The sequence below is a fragment of the Streptopelia decaocto genome, assembly GCF_964273445.1.
Source record: "Streptopelia decaocto genome assembly, chromosome: 6".
NCBI lineage: Eukaryota > Metazoa > Chordata > Aves > Columbiformes > Columbidae > Streptopelia > Streptopelia decaocto.
In genome coordinates, this window is record NC_138660.1 from 29,964,611 (window position 1) to 29,982,388 (window position 17,778).

Below are 17,778 nucleotides of genomic sequence, written 5' to 3' on the forward strand. Positions count from 1 at the left end.
ATCGCTGGAGATTTTGGAAGGGAAGAGAAAAACCTCACATCTGAGTGTCGTGGTTCTAATTCTGAGAGGAAGCAGATTGCTGGGAAATGGTTTTACCACTAATTAAAACCAGCAGTAAAAGACATTGGATCTGGCTGTATACATTTAACCACAATCTTGCTTTGCAATCGCAGTGTCAGCATGGAGGAAAGCAGCAAAGTTCTTATTTTCCCAGTGGTGGTGATGATGAGATGTGATGAAGTGCATCATGTGTAGGTAGAATTCCCGCTCGAGATTCTGTTTCTTCATATTAATTATGTTGAAAGAATGTAAATTGGCTTTTGGAGGATTTGGATTTTGGAGCTCCATGCATTACTAATATTCCAAGGTACCGTATTTCAGCGAGATGAAGCTCAACAAGGGCAAGTGTTGGGAGAACCACAGAGATGTGCTGCAGGAACTCAGTGACACTATTAGACAAAGGTGGAAGAGACAGCCTGGAATAGAAAGAGAAGTATAAAAAATTATGGCATAAGGATGTTGAAGCTTCATTAAAAACAATTTTGTTGTTTTGCTTTCACTTTGGCAGCAAAATGTTATTTTAAGCTGCCCCTCAGCACGTTTAATTGCTCAGAATGAAAGATGCATTGTGTATGAATCAACACAGTGCTTTGCAAATATTCGCTATAGCTTTAAAATAATCAATATAGTTATTGTTGGGGAAAAAAATGATAAATATTTTGAGATTAAAATAGAGAATGTCAACCACTTACTGTGGAGAGTTTGGCATCCTTTCCAAATTAGGCAATTTGGACTAGTTTTGCGTTATTTTTGGCCAACTTTGCCGGCACTGAACCGATCTATCAGAAATATCACAAATAATTCTATCAAAGTGAATTCTTGGGGAGAAATAAGATAGCATACATTGTATAGGAAAAGATCATATCTCTAAGAGACTGACCTATGATAGAACTAATCTTCTTTTTACTTATTTCACTGAGACATGAGATCTTTGAGCGCTGGAAGGGTTGTGTGATAAGCCTCAAACTTACTCATTCCCTTTACAGAGCACCAAGAGACTTGAGGAACGTGCACTTGATCACCGCGGTAACTTTTGGTAATTAGAAGCATGGAAAAATACCGTTCCTAAAAAGTGTAGGAAAAGAGCTGAGACTGTTATCTTTAGGAAAAAGAAGGAAATATGCCTAGTTTTGAACTATTGTACTTCTACATCCTGCGAGGCACAGATTCAACTTTTCCATGAGGCAAAGGAGAGTGGTGAAAATAGGGCAGGCGGGGAGACTTGTGGTTGTTTTCTGAGTACATCTTGACAATCAAAGCATGGACATTTTCTTCTGTTACTCTTTCTGCTTTTCAGATGTGGGACTAGATCGAATGAAATCCGCAAAGGATGAAAAATTCAGGAAAACATGAAAAGCTTAAGGAAAAGGGTTTGGAAAATACATCTCTTGATCATGTGCAAGAGAGCTTCCCATCTTTCCTTTGGTTTTTAGGACATGACTTGTCTTCTGCCATGGCTTCTTTTGCCCAAATGTTGACCATGTTATCCTTGTTGACACAATCACTTCTCATAGTTGATTCTGTCCCCTTGGAGAACGCTTTACCCTGTTGTGTTTAATAACTAAAAGAAATTGCTTGTGCATATAGCTTTAAAATGTCATACTTGGAGTCTGCTGATTTTTTTTTTCCCTGGCATGTTTCCTTTGTTAGACAGTGAGTCACAAGCTATCTCATCCTATTAATAGCTTGTTAATTCTTAATTTCAAAGCCTCCTTTTGTAAATGTATTGTATTTAGTAAATCATTATGAGTACTCTGCTTCTCTAAATACCTAATTATGTGTTTCAAGGTAGTTTTATCAGTTTAATTTGTTGACTACATGCAAATTGTATGGATTAACAAACACCTCCAGCACCCTCTGGGTGAAGACCTTCTCTTCAGTCTTTTTCATAAATATTTTGAAAGTAACTTAAAATTTTCACCTAGTTAATGGCAATGCAGTACTAACACCCATCGAGGAGCTGTCAGGGATGCTGTGGTGCAGTCAGGAGAGCTTTATATCGTGATTCTCAGTTGGATGTGTTGGGAGGATTTAAACCCTTTTTTCCAGTGTATCATACTTGGAATGGTGTTTCGGGGATGGTTAAGATGATGTTGAGGTATTTTGATAAGGAATCTTGAAGCAAATGGAGGAGGAAGAACCTCAAACACAGAAAGTCATGAAAAATCTGCTCTGAAAGTAACAGTTTCTGTGGTTTTAATATTTATTTAACAGAATAACACTCAGAGCAGAGATTTAGTCCTGGGACTTTCATTACTTAAGATATTTCATTCTGCCCATTCAGATGGTCTCTGACCAGTTCCTGCCTCGTCACCATTCTGTTTCCTCCCCTTTCTGCTCCCTACTATAGATCCTAAATCCTGCCTCCTAAGAATTTAAATTCTCTTAGAAACACATATCTATTATTCTTATGCGGAGTTGTTGTGACAGGTAAAATAGATTTTGTATTTCCAGTATCTCACCTACTTCTGTTTTCACCTTGAACAAAAATAATGTCGTGTTCTGCAGTGCAGGATGTCTGCACCCTTGTGTTGGCTAATTGGAAATGATAACAATTAAAAAACCAAACAAAAACCAACCAGCCCCCAAGCACAACTGTTTAATGCCCACGAGGTGGTTGATTGTGTGAAGCTGAATATTGCACTGTGGAGCTGTTAATAACAGAATAGGTTAGTCATATCTGAACCGTGACTATGGATGCACAATGGGATTGTTGTGAATTCTAGGTAAGGACAAACGGCTGCCATAGCTGTGACTTTTATGCCTCTTAGGGGTGCTTATAGGAGATGACATCTCCAAATTGGGAATTTAAACTGAGTAAAATATTTGCTATATTAAATGCTTTTCTGAGGATGATGTTTCACTGTCCACGCTGATACTGGGTAACATTAAACTGCATTTTACTGCGTGCCCCACCAAATACAACGGGCAGGCAGATTTGTGCCTTAACATAGAAAAGTTTCAGCTGTCTGTCGTGTAGATGGTAAACAGGTTTTAGGCAGGATAGCCCCTGCATTCGCTGTGCGCGCAAGAGAACAAGTGGGAGTATTTGAAGAGCGGAATGAAAGGATTGCAGATTCTGGTTAGCTACAAAAGGCCGGTGACATGACATAGAATGGGGAAAAATTAATTTTCTGACCCGCTACAAAGTTCTGTGGTAGATCTGTGGCAGTATTTTCTGATCTTTTAATTACTGTGCCTCTCCCTTTGCGAAGCGGTCTGTCCAATGGCTAAACGTGCTATTAACACGGTTTGCTTTTGTGTAGCCTCTGCTCCCTGTGCGTCTGCAGGTCAGCAGCACCAGCGTATCTCAACACTTGACATTCTAATTGTACCTTTGCTAGGTCTTTTATTACCATTTGCTTCAGAACTATAGCTGTACGGTAAGGTATTAAGGAAGAAGCACAGTTACAGTGATGATCCACATTTACACTGCACTACAGATTGGTTTTGGCAACACAGCACTTTTGGTGCTAATTTTCTAGAAAACTCCAGAAAGGAAAGCAATAGGTTTCAGAAAGTTATTTTCATGGAAAGTAGTTGGTGTGAGTGTATGTCGTGTATATCTGCTCAGAGCTGATCATGACTTTGGTCACCTGCAGCAGGAACTACTTTTACCTCTGTGTTAGGTTGGATGCGATTGTAAAGCAATTTTAAAATTTTTTTTAGTGATTAGAAGAAATATTAGAAAAACAAAAAGTGTTTGAGAATAGCATGTTTTATAATGGAATCTCTGTTTTTGTTCTAGATGAGATACAGCATCTGACGGGAGGTCAGCAGCGCTGTTATATCTGTTCCTCTGTGACCAAGGAGAAACGGATTTCAAGTAATTATATTTGTGTTGATGACTTTAAAAATAGTCTGCTTTGTTTCCTGCAGTCGGTACTAGTGGAAACCTGGATGTTTCTGTGATTAATTTCCAGAGCATTTTTTCTTCTGATCACAAATGGTGACTCAGTGCTATGACACTTGGATCCCAGTGTCCAGGAGGGATATTAATTAGAAGTGACCTCATGCAGTTAACGTTGGGTTAGTACTGGCGACTTGCCGAGTGGTTCTGAGTGGTTTTCCAGCTTTCCCCGCTGCATTTGCCATCACTGGTGTGTGTTGGAGTCTTGGAGGGTGTTACTAAAGGCTTCCAGGGAGCTTTTTGAGTGAATGATCTGATTCCCCAGTGTCTGTAAAGCCGGTGGCACTTCAGGAGCAGACTTGTCATCAGCCACAGTTGTGATGGCCAGAATAGCTCATTTCTGCTTCTGATAGGGTTCGTGACTTTCTGAAATGTCCAGTTTCTGGGTTCTATCAGCAAGTTTTAAAAAGTGTTTTTCTGTTCTATCATTGCTTCATCTAATAGCTGGTATTCTTTTGCAGCTCTAGCATCCTTCCTGAGTTTTTGATGTTGGCAACTGTAGGATTTGGTTGTATTTGAACCTGCGGTTTGTGTACACACTACAGAGGGAGGTAGGATTGTCAGTGAAGTACAACAACATCCTCCACCTGATGCTGCTGACACTGGTTAGGAAACACAGCTTAAACTTGCCGTTCTGCAACCCGATGGAAGGTAGTTGCCTAAACCTGATGGTTTTTTTTTTATTATTGAGCTACTCTAATGACATCGTAGGGATAAAACAACTTAGGAGTAATAATTAGTAATTTGAACTTAACTGTGTGGTCACATCATTTATTAGACAAATTATTAAAAATAAATCAAAGCAGCCTCAGACTACATAGAAAACTTGGCAGCTAACCGGCAGTGTCGGTAGGATGCAGGTATTTGTTTTTAGCAATTTCTCTTTAATTCTGCTCAGTGCTAACCTGCGGCAGAGGCTGGCTGTGACAGTTTGGCACAAGTGCAGGCCTGAGACAGAACCAGAAAGCTGCACTGCATCTTAGTTCTTTGGGAAGGTCACCCCGGGAAGTTAAATTCCAAATGTGGGAAAATGCAGGGACATTTACATTAGCAGTAAAAAACCTCAGTCCCAGTGCGAGTTGGGCATCTGGCTTCCTCCTCTTCCTCCTCTTCCTCCTCTTCCTCCTCTTCCTCCTCTTCCTCCTCTTCCTCCTCTTCCTCCTCTTCCTCCTCTTCCTCCTCTTCCTCCTCTTCCTCCTCTTCCTCCTCTTCCTCCTCTTCCTCCTCTTCCTCCTCTTCCTCCTCTTCCTCCTCTTCCTCCTCTTCCTCCTCTTCCTCCTCTTCCTCCTCTTCCTCCTCTTCCTCCTCTTCCTCCTCTTCCTCCTCTTCCTCCTCTTCCTCCTCTTCCTCCCTCTCTTGAGGAGAAGAGGGTGCTCTTTCTTCAGATTCCCATTCATGCTTTAAAATCAATGAATACATAAAATTTATGAATGCATAATGGAAACCTCTTAGCTGCATCTGACGTTACTGTTACAGGCCAGATTCTGCCTGAGATGTGTAAAGTGGTACCCAGAGAGGAGGTGGTTCTTCCCCCATTGTCACTGTGCTGTAGCCGTCATCGTCACTACCCAAATTATCGGCTAAAATCAAAGGCGATGTTCCTGTTTGAGTCCCTGATTTTCACAAGTAATCCGGCTGTAGGAATTCTGGTGCTTGGTGCAAGGTTAGTAACTGTGTTTTTAAACTGTATTTTTAAAGCTTGGTATTCAGAGGGTGCACAGAGAGATGGCCGCTCTAGGACAAACTAGGTTTTTAAGGCTGAACTATGTTGAAGGAGCTAGTTGGTGGATCATGGTGCCACAGAGTCCTTTCGAGGTACTCGGAAGGGCCTGAGGGTGTAGGGGGGTAGGAAAGAATCTCGTCTTGCCATTGTACAGAAATCACATATTGAGAGACAACTTATTCTGGATGAGGACAGAAAAGAGACTAACAGATAGGCCTAATATTGTTCCAGAGGAAAAATCCCAAACTTTGCAATTAAAAAACCCACCACCACCAAAAACCAACCAACCAAAAAACCCATCACAAAACCCTCGACCGTCCCCCAGTCCCAAACACCTGGTAGTCAGGAGAGGGGAGTTGTTTGAAGCCCAAAATGCACCTGTGAATAGTAAAGGCACCAAAATAAGGAAAGATATCAATGTTGTGGTGTGGTTTATTGTTTTTTTTCCTGGTTCTGTGTATTTTTACAGCTGTGGTGAAAGATAGATTGTTCTGAAACGTCTGAAAAAATCCGTGTTTCTGATCTGACTAAAGCATGTCATAGGAAAAACAAACCTAAATCTTGAGGTTTTACTAGGACGGAACTCTAAGCGAGGAGGAAAAATGCGCTTTGGCCATAATATTTGAGCTTCCAGAAAGTCGTGTCAGTTTTACTCTGAAGTAGTAGTTGTATCTCTAGGAAAACCTCAAATTCTAAATTGTGTTCAAAACACTAAGCCAAGGAGATTCCAGTGAAAATTGCTGTCGTGTTATCACACCTTTTGTACTGAACCCCAGAAAAAAAAAAGGTGAAAATGGTAATAGGTGATACAAATATTTTTAGTTTGATAAACTGTTATTTAAAACTTCGTATTTATCCATAAAAAGCTGAACATTAGGTCTGCTGTATGGCGGTGGTGTGGTGAGGCTTTGTTTAAATTAGGATTATATCTGATGTGGATTAAGTTACTTTTTGTTGTTATACATTAAACAAATAGAGAAAATTCAAAATCAAAGCAGAATTACTTTTATAATACAGATTTCAGAGTAATTTAAGAAGATACTAGAATGCAGCGTTGTATCATTTCTTTGGGTTTGTTTTCTTTTCCCACACAGCATTAGCAACAGCTTTGATTTAAATACAGTGAGGCCATTTTAAAAGCGTGAGTACACAAACAAAAACATATTAAAAATAATAATAATAAAAAATCTTCAACATATATAAGTGTAGGAAATTTAGGCCTTAGATTGTCGTGACGTTTGTTTCTATATTTTAGTGGTATGTGTGCTGGGGTTTTTTGGCTGTATTTATAAACACTGATTTCAATCTCGTTCCATTTCCTGGAAGCACCTACGCCCTGGGCTGGGTTTATATGGGATTGTGCTGCATTCCACAATTGCTCGCAGCCAGAATTAGCACAGGTTTATTAAAATCTTTTGTTCATTTCTATCCGTCATGTGATGTGATGTTACAAATGAATGTTCAAATCCAAACAGAATATTTGGATTTGTTGCGTTTGCTTCATTTTAGACTTGAAGGAAATGAGGAGAATATGAGTATTTTTTTTTTTTAATGAAATATTTAAGATTAAAAACTAAAGATTCAAATAGTTATTTCAATTTTATTTAAGTCTAGTGGTTACATCTGCTGCTGTTTGTTATTTTTTCAAATGGACTATTTCTAAACATGAATTGGGGATGGGGGTGAGAGACGTGTTCCTGCTGTTAGATGGGTGGGCAGAACATGAAAACTCACAGTTTGCCACAGACTCCTTCAAACCTTCTTCAGATCTTCAGAATCCTTTATGCCCGGATCCCAGAGGCTTTTTTTGTGCTTGTAACACTGAATTTGGGCCAATGACAACAATGTAAAAATGCAGCGCGAGTGAGTCCTTTTAGCACTGGCCCGTTTCTCGCAGGATGAAGATGAACGGAAATCATACAGCCTGGTGAAATCCTGTGAGACATGGCTCTATTTTTAGCTATACTTATTAAAACCTCATGCATATTTAATAGTAAAAGTGTTAATCCATAGTAGGCCTCATCTTTATATAGCCCGCTTTGTATTGTTGTCTTTTCATTAATTGCTCGTTTAGATTCTGAAGGATTTCTGCTTCATTTCATCCACAAACTGAGGAAAGCGGCAAATGCAGCAGTAAACCTGCAAGGAAAAGAATTACCGTTTGTGATCAGTGAACGAAATAATGAATTGCAATGCATACTCCGAAGGCAGGGAAGCGTGGGCAGCAATGGCTGTGGCATCTCGAGCTCCCCAGTGGCCTGTGTTCCAGCTGAAAGAACTTTATCATATAAAGAACAGAGAGCAGACACAGATCTGTGTGCTGGGTGCGCTTGCAGGTGATGCTGGTGTGCGCCACTTACCCCAGGGGTATCGGCTTTGGCTGTAACTAGATATAAATCTGACTTCTTTTTACTAAAATGATGAAGTACGCTGCTTCTTGAATTATCCAGCTAAACCGTTTGGTTACAATTATTCAAGCAGTGTTCTCAAAAAACTAGTACAGTGTAAGAAGTCTGTCATAGTGTTCAAGGATGAAATTCGGCGCTAAAATAAGTTTCTGGGTAAAATCTGAAGACAGATATAAAATTGCAATTTGCATTTCTTTAAAGCAAGTTGTTAGACCTGGAAATGTCTGTGTGTTGTTATTTTCTAGTTTGCAAAAGGCAACCAACAGATGCGCTTTGGTTTAGAACCGATATGTGGTATTAGAAGTGATGTGTCCTGTAAGCACAGAATCATCAGCACCTCAGTACACAGCCCTCCTGACCTTCTGCTTGGATTTATCGAAGCTGGAAATCAGCATCTGTGTATAATACAAAGAGTACAAACAGAACACAGACAGCTGGGGCTTTTTTTCTTATTCTGGGCTCTTTTTTGCAGGTTACAAATAGTTTAAAAGAAGTAGAGCAGGTAAGGTTTCTGGGCGAGGAACATCTCTAGTTTCTGCAAAGATTACATTCAGAGTTATTTGATTCTCTGCAATATTTGTAGCTTGATATACTAAACATAATCAGCACTGCATTTTGGCAGTGTGTTAGTTACTGTGATAATGCTCTAAGTTCTGCTCAAAAAATATATATGAGTGTGGGGCTTCATTTTTACCTTTTAGCTACAGGTTCTTACACAGTTTGAAGTGTTATGAAGAGAAGCTGATTAAAGGAAATTCCTGGTGAGTCTAGGAGTAACAGTATTCCTAGATTCACTAGGAATTTCATTTAATCAGCTTTTCTTCGTAACAAAATACCGTAGTATTGAAATGTTTTTGCTAATGGCACCTTCTCCTTGAGGACACACCTTGCACCATCCTGCTGGTTTCAGGGATACCTTTGATAGCTGATTGCTCAGGATATTGTGAAGCAAAAATCTCTGTTAAAGTGTGGGCAAGCAGAAGTGTTCTGATGTTTTATTTCTGCTAAGGAGTCCCCTCAAATCTTTAGGGAAATGCAGTTTTTTGGGGGGAACTGTAGGTCGGAAATTCAAATGTGTACTGATGGACAGTTAAATTCACTCCAGTAAAATCTGTCGGTATTTAAAAAGAATTGTTTCCTGTTTTCCCAATCTACGGATGGTATTTATAGTCTATTTATAAAATTTAGTTACACAAAGCTCTGGGTTGGTTTTGGTTTTAATTTAACTTTGTTCTTTAAGGAGAACAAGTGAGTCTCTTTTGAATGTCTTCCACCCCACTGCCCAGTCAGTTTTACCAGGCAAGAACCAGGGGAAATCACTTATCTACAGACTGCTGGGCACTCTTTATTTCACATTTAGTCTGCTAACGTGTTTCAGTTACAGAATTCTTGAATCTGAAGTCGGCGAATATATGTTTTATACAAAGAAAAGCCATTTTTCAAGTTAATAATACCCCCTTTGTGACAAAAATGAATAAATAACATGAGGAATTGATGTGCTGCATTGAGAACATTCCTGTGTTTCCTGATAAGGTGGGAATCTCTCAGCATGAGAAATGTACCTGTTCTGTGGGGGTTTGATACCATTTCACTGAGTGAAATCAGTTTTACATGGTGGAAAATGGAGCTTGGGCAGGTTTGATAATGGGAATGATTGTAATGGATTTGGACCTGGATGGGTGGGACGGTGAATAGTCATTCATACTCGTATATTCCAAGAATTTATATCAGTATAGAATGGATTTCCAGCTTAAAATGGAATAAAAATAAATTATATAATCCTTATTGCACAGTATATGTGCTAGCTTTTAATAACTGCCAAATAAATACTTACATGGGAATTGCTACAATGCAGCTGTCATTTATGGATGTGACACTCACTGAGCAGGATCTGCATTGGTATGGATAGCAGGGACTTGGAATCAAACTGCAGAACTACTCTAATAGTCAGTAGTAAATAATTGTACTCCTTCTTCTGTCAAGTGCGCTATTTTGTAAATGGCTTTTTGAATTGTGGCTTTTTTGGCCTGGCATGTTTCCTTTCTTTTTTTTTTTCCAAAGGAACACACATTTTCTTTGCTGTTTGTCAGGCTTTTTGGCATTCTACTCTATCTTCTGGTTATGCATTTCTTTACTTTCCTGGACAGACAAAAGCTAAATTGTTCTTTTCTGTAAAAGTTCTGTATTCAGGTCTTTACCGTCTCTTGTGAAGAAGACGACGTAGAAATTGGGGAACTCTGGGCTGGTGCTGCTGGTGTTCTGGAAATCCTAAAGACAGGAGGGAGTTTCAAGAGATTTCAATGGGCTACTCATTTTTCTGGCGATTAATATATTCTTGCAGGCTTTCACATATGCATATATTACAGTTTATTCACAGAATAATTAAATTCACGTTTTCCCATGCTGTTGCTTCTCACAAAGATTATATTCCGTCTTTCTAGTATAGACATTTGAAGGAGTCTCTGTTTTAGATGGATGGTGTGACCTGACATCAAAAGGCTAAACTGAGAGCAACTGCATCAGTACTTGAAGCTAAATTCTTCAGGACACCTAATCGACAGCAGCCAGCAGCAGATATATTAGTGTCACGAACACTGAAGATCAAAACTCTGGTAGCGGAGATTCTGATCTTAAAGTTTTTAATAGAGTATATTGTATGGTGAATTATCTGAGGCCATAGTTTCCTGGTACAGTGGGTCTGTACCTGCAGTCTCTTCTGCCTCATTTGTGAACTCAGCTCTCTGAGGGGTGGTGCTGTCGCTCAGATCACTGAAATAAATGAACTTGGGTCCAGGTAGTTGCCACTCGAGGAGGAGGTTGAGGGGCTGTATAACACACACAGAGCATAGCCTTGTGGCTATGAAATTGTGCTAAAATTTCCAGTCAAGTTTTGTTTCTTCATGTGCATAGAGGATAAGAGTGTATCTGGTATGTTCCGCTTATTTATGTCCAGTTCTTGTATTGCAGCTTCCAGTGAAAGATGGGGATGAATTTTCGGCCATAGACATCCTCTTGTAATCCACAGAGCAATACTCTACATCTGCAGGCCAGCCAGAAAGGATTGTGTAAGGATTACCCGTGTAATCTTCTCAGTTTCTTTACTCTTTTGCCAGAGCTTCTGTGTGCTAGCTAGCTCCATGCCGAAGTTTTGGTGCGAGAATTAATACAATAAGTTGTACCAGAAGCAGAGTGGTGCCTGATGGGCTACGGAGCAGGGTGAGCAGACCTGTGAGAAACCTGCAGAACCCTTTGGGCTGCTGCTCTTCACAACGGGCTTGAGCAGCAACTTCTGCCTCACGTAAGGGAGTTGCAGTTGGTGGGGTGGGAGTTGTAAGCCTTACTCAAGCAGCTACGGTAATATGATAAGTGACATTGGTTTCCAGCTTTTGTTTTCCACAAAAATGTGTAAGGACTGACTTTAAAATTGAACTGCACAAAAAAACGTTGACAGGGTCTAAAATAGGTATTCTGTTACACTTGGAATTAACAGAGTTATTCTCTGGCCAAATAATGTACCACTTAGACTGGTTTAGTATTGTTTTTTAAATACATATTTATGCTGAACTGTATGCTTCTTTCCTTTAGGGAAGATTTTCAGCCAGTCTAAATTACATGGTGGATTTGTAATCTGAGCTGATGTTGAACATCTGAGCTGAGTCACCAGGTTTGAGTCCAAAGGCGAGTGGAGCACGCACACTTCCTCTCTCTTTCTTTTTCCTCCTCCCTCTCACATATGGCAACATCCCTGCAAAATTTCAGCACAAAAATTTGTAGCTTTACCTTAAAACATCTGAATACAGTTTCCAGAAGGAAATTCTGGTGCTGTCGAGTTCATCTCTTTGTCTTGGGCAAAATCAGTTACTGATGATCTTGCTTGAAAACCCTTTAGTCCTGAGAGCAGGGTAAGTGCAGACTGGTTAAGCACGAGTTGATCATATGGTGAACCATCACTTAGCTTCTTAGGCAGGGTTTGCAGCTGCCAGTGAATATTGAGCACTCTGCTTTTAGCAAGTTTGAAGCCAGAGTATGGATAGCTGCAAATGGACTGTAGTGATACCTTATCCCAGAAAACAGGCTAGTTTTGAGTTCTGTGCGGAGAAAATCCTCAAATTCCGAGTTTATTGAAGAAGCATTTTCTCAGCCCTGTAGAGCTCAGAGCTGGTCAGTCTGAGCCCTTTATTGTAGCATTTTATAAATCTTTGTACCGAGCAAAGCAGTGTCACACAGTATAACTGGGAAAACAGCGTGTTTTCTGTTCTTCATATTGAGTTCTTTTGCCTGTGTAATTATGTGAATGGAAGTGGCATTTGAGGCTGGTGAGGGGCTGGAGCACAAGTGTGATGGGAGCAGCTGAGGGACCTGGGGGTTCAGCTGGAGAACAGGAGCTGAGGGGAGACCTTCTGATCTCTGAACTGCCTGAAAGGAGCTTGGAGCCAGGGGGGTTGGGCTCTGCTCCCCAGGAACAAGCACCAGGAGCAGAGGAAACGGCCTCAAGTTGCCCAGGGGCAGCTGGTCCTGCCCTGCAGCCTTGGTTTGCAGTAAATGCTGTGGGAGCAGCCGGTCAGTGAGGCCCGTACGCCATGTAGGAGATCACTACATAAACAAGAAATGAGTCATTGTTGGGAGTAACATAAACAGGGCAGCATGTGAAATCTGGTTTGTTTTGTATGCTGGGGTGGGTTGTCTTTAGTTATTCCAATGCTGGAACTCCCGTTCTTTCATTCATGTATTTTTTAAAACCATTGAATGTTTGACCCTGTGTCAGAAATGGTTTCACGTTTCCTTTCTGTCTCCTTTAGTGAAGAAGGTTGGGCAAGGGGATTTTTCCTGTCTGTATTTTGTATATTATGTGGAACTTTTTTCCCAGTTATTTTTCTTCTGTGATTAGTAATTGAGGAGTATATTTAGGTAGAAATAATCCTGAACTTGTGCCATTTAAAGATTAAGAGGAAATCAGTCCTATTTCTCTCTAAGCTTCTTGTCAGGTATTGAAGCAAATGCTGTGATACAGATAAGCAGCTTTGGTACAGGTTTCACTTTTTAGATGAAATACTTTGCTACTTACTTTTGCAGGCAGGAAAGCACCATGTAAGCTTTTCATCCTATTTTTGGACTGAATTTTCAGACTGCAAATAGTTAAAGCAGTGGCTCTTTTTCCCCTTCCATCTCTCCTGATGGTCTGGGTTTTATGGCAATTGCCTTTTTCCCCTTTTACAATATGCATGTCATAGTTCTCCCTTTACAAATCTCTTTAATTAACATCCCTGCTTACCGTGAGATCCTACATAGCAGAGTATGATCTGACACTAAGGCCCCTTTACAACATTTTTCACTGAATTTAGAAGAATATTCTAAAAGCTTATGAGCCCTGAATTTTTGGAGGTATTTTTTCCATAATAGGAGCTCATTTACGTGCGAGTTTAACTTGTTCATTGCAAATTGATTTCCTTAAGTTACATGATTTGTTGGGTTCGTTGTTTAAATCTCAACCTTAAGGCACTTGGGTTTATGAGTAGGATCAGAGAAGTTACCCAGCACTTAGATTTGTGTTTTACTTTCCTTTCAGAAACTGTTAAGATGTCTGTGATTCACCAGTGCGAGAACAACGTAAGCAAATGGGCTGTTGCAAAGGGGTTAATGTTTTTTTCAGGCTGTACTCATCTCTCAAGCTGTGGGATAGTCCCAACTAGTACAAGTTAGTTCTCATGTGTCCTTAAACACGGATGAGTTTGTCCCATCTGCCACAAATAGGTTTTCAATATGTTCCAGCAAATGCCAGTACTGCCTTGGGTGCACTGTACAGCTTGGCAGCTGAAGGAAAATTGTTATCCCTCCTATTAAAACTTTGTCTTTAACTTGTAATCCTCCTGCATGGCACTTCTTTTGCAGTGATTTTACTGCCATAAAAACTGGGGCTCTTCCTGCCTAGGGGTACAGATCTTTCACTGTGACACTTAGGACTTAACTATTAGCGGGTGCTGTTGCCCAGATCACAAAGCAAAAAAATAAAGAGGACAAAAAAAGAAGGGGAGGAAGTTGGTGACTATTTCTTATTTGCCCTCTGGTCTCAAAGTCACCCAGGATTTTCAGATACAGGGAATAATATTCCGCAGAGAGAAACAATACACTGACTTCCTGACTCTCATTTAAAGTCTTTTTTACCAAAGTTTCCTTTTTGTCACCAATACCGGTGTTGGAGGTGGAGCGTGCGGGAACACAATGGAGGAGGAGTTCGTGAGTCCCAAAAATAACATGTTGTGTGTACACAGCCCAGTCATTGCTCTTGCCGGGAAGGACCGTGTTACGTACTTTGTGAAGGAAGTATTGTAATCTCCATGTCACGTCTGTACATGTATAATTCTTGAACTCGAGTTCTGTTTCTTTCCTGTTCTGCAATATTTGATGCTGCACCGTGTGCAGCGTGTGATGAATTGCATACAACTGGATGAGTTGAACTTTATTACCTCTTAATATTTCAAAATCTCCAATTCAAGAAAAGTTGAAAAATAGCAGAAGAATTTGCGATACACTGGAAGAGCGCATGCACTGAAATGTTACTAAAAAGAAAACTGAAGATGAGCGATAGGAAATAAAAGTGAAGAGGCAGGTTTTGAAGATTCATTGTGTCAGGAAAGAGGAATGAATAGGAAAAGAAAACCCTCAAAATATGAAAATGCCTTTTTTGTTTGTTCTTTAAAACAAATTGCTCTCAATCACAGTCTCATGATCTCCAAGTGCTCTACTTGTTTATTCTTTTTAATAATTAAATGTCTTTTGAGCTCTAGAGGCAGAGGTTTCTGTTTAATGACCCGGTTGTCAGGCGTTTGATGAGTGGTAGGGTACTGTAGGTCTAATTACAGTTATAATCCTATGCAAGTGGCCACCCAATCCACTTGCTTCTTGTGGGCTCTGCCTGATTCTGGATTACAGGCTCCCTTGTTTGAAACAGGGAACATTAGAGCAGGTGACACCTGGCACTGTCTGACAATGCCTGGGTTTATTTTAGGAGAACAAACACATCGCATGCGATAGCTGAAGGCTGTGGCACCAAGAAGAAAGCCCAAGAATAATACACAGGTACCTCTTATTGGCTTTTTTTAATATGTCTACACCCACACGTTTTTCTTATAAGTGGTTATGTGGATGTGTGACAATAAATCTTTCTTGTGTACATCCCTCGCAGAAGATGCTATAGTGGAATAACCGACGTGGTCACTGGTGAAGTTGCAGTCTGGTGAGAAATGTTGAAATAATATTTTCAAATTGTACGAAGAGTGTAAGAAGCCCAAGACTTCACCAGCCCGGTGAGCTCTGGAGTTACCACTGGACTGGTTTGGCTTTGGGGGAAATAGCTAGTTCCTACTCCAGGGAAACAGAGTACAGAAGATCATTTTCACAGTTTTGACTGAAAAACACATTAACAGAAAATTCAGTTTCTTCTGAAAACATATGGTTCTGCCAAATGTGAACTGTTTCTGTCAAATAAAGAACCAATGAGTTGATATAAAGTGCAGCTTTTGAAACAGGCAAAGTCATGGAGCTTAGATAAGGAAACTTCCATGTTCCTCCTATGGCAGGAGGTTCCCCATCGCCGATTCCTTCTATAAGCCGTTCTCCCTTAATATTTTGCTATTCTTGTCTTTCCGATCATTTATCTGGGATTGTGAGTGATGTGAGGCGTGTTTTCAAATGCCGGTATTTTTAGTAGCCGTGGATAATTCTGGTATGATGGGGCCAGCGTGACCAAGGCGGCGATGACTGCACAGGCTGTCTCAGGGCTAGAGGAAAGCTCTGGAATTTATAACATGAGACCTCTGGTTGCTGATGGAAAACACCAACAAAATCTGAATGCACAGACAAGCTGACATGGGTTAATTGTGTGTATATCTCTATCATCTATCATCTATCATCTATCATCTATCATCTATCATCTATCATCTATCATCTATCATCTATCATCTATCATCTATCATCTATCATCTATCATCTATCATCTATCATCTATCATCTATCATCTATCATCATCTATCATCTATCATCTATCATCTATCATCTATCTCTATCATCTATCTCTATCATCTATCTCTATCATCTATCTCTATCATCTATCTCTATCATCTATCTCTATCATCTATCTCTATCATCTATCATCTATCATCTATCATCTATCATCTATCATCTATCATCTATCATCTATCATCTATCATCTATCATCTATCATCTATCATCTATCTCTAACCTCTCTAACCTCTCTAACCTCTCTAACCTCTCTAACCTCTCTAACCTCTCTAACCTCTCTAACCTCTCTAACCTCTCTAACCTCTCTATATATATCTATATCTATATATCTATATATATGTATCTGTAGTCTAAAGTACCTCAGTCAACAGTCCGGCATGTTTTTGTATGGTACAGAGAATCTCAGAATCTATGCTTTGTATCTTAAAAAAATAAAATCCTTCCAAACTGATTTTATAGTAGCATAAATCTGTGATATCATGTTGCTACTGAAATATGTCTGACCTTATTAATATTTCGAATACTTCCCTGATTCTGAACATCCAGTGCTTAGAGTGTATTGCGGGAAACTAACACATCTAAGTGAAAGTACGTCGTATACTGCTGTGATTTCTGTGGCAGAGGAGTTCATTATCTCTTCACTCTTCAGGCTACTTGCCAGACTTCAATTAGCTTTGTTACTGTGCCTGTTCTTGCTTGATAGATGCTCTTGGATGTTTTGCTTTCTGGCTTATAAATGTTATTTCACGGTGTGTGGTTAACTCTGAATTTTGTTGCAAGGTGGCTGCAGTAGAGCAATGAAGTAAAATAATTTACTCAGTCCATTTTAGGCTTCTGTAGGAACATTTTTGCACTAATGCCTCTCCATTTAATATTTGACTGAGTAACCTGCTGTCTCACTGTGACACTTTATTTTTGTCTTCTTCGTGATAGATCTCTGAACAACAACTTCTTCACGTAAAGTGGGAGCGGCGGTGAAGAGATGGCCAGTTCAGCCCGTGAACACCTGCTTTTCGTGCGCCGGCGCAACCCGCAGCTCCGCTACACCCTGAGCCCGGAGAACCTGCAGAGTTTGGCATCTCAGGGCACCATGGCCGAGAACATGAACCTGCAACGTGCCAACAGCGACACCGACCTGGTGACCTCGGACAGCCGGTCGAGCCTGACAGCCAGTATGTACGAATACACCTTGGGGCAATCGCAGAACCTCATCATTTTCTGGGATATTAAAGAAGAAGTAGACCCGACTGACTGGATAGGACTTTATCACATAGGTAAGTCAGAGCCATGTTGTAATATTTTGGTGTGTTTCTTGCTCTTTTGCCACTTCATCTTTTCTGATACGCATTCTGGCTCACCACGTGATTAATCTAGAGTTGAGGTAAGACTGCAGAGAATTAGCTTGGATTTCTCTTTGATTTTCTTAGCGTAGTGAGCTATGTAAAAACATGATTCTAATTAATGGAGACCTGTTTTCACAGTGACCTGCTAGAAGATGAAATGTATTCTTCTTAAACAACAAATGTGCATACGGTTTTCTCTGTTCACCTTTGGTGGCTGGCTTACATGCTGGAAAATTCAGAGTATCATAGTCATCATGTAACTTGACATGCTTACTCGCCAATGTTTATACAGTTTTCTGGACACGTAAAATCTTA

The 17,778-nt window shown here is 40.1% G+C and overlaps 1 protein-coding gene across 9 annotated transcripts in view; it reads left to right on the plus strand.

Annotated features, from left to right (window-relative positions):
- HECW2 (HECT, C2 and WW domain containing E3 ubiquitin protein ligase 2) overlaps positions 1 to 17,778 on the plus strand; it is a 113,707-nt gene that overhangs the window by 18,883 nt on the left and 77,046 nt on the right. For 8 of the 9 annotated variants that reach the window (XR_014184445.1, XR_014184446.1, XR_014184447.1 and 5 more), the window contains exon 2: positions 17,054 to 17,394. Coding sequence is in view for 3 of the 9 variants with exons in the window: in XM_082056592.1 (XP_081912718.1) it covers positions 17,103 to 17,394 (292 nt within the window). In the remaining 6 variants the exon portion in view is untranslated. Of the gene's footprint in view, positions 1 to 5,609; positions 5,634 to 11,068; positions 11,167 to 17,053; positions 17,395 to 17,778 lie in introns of those variants that run through there. The other variant, XM_082056591.1, reaches the window with a different exon arrangement.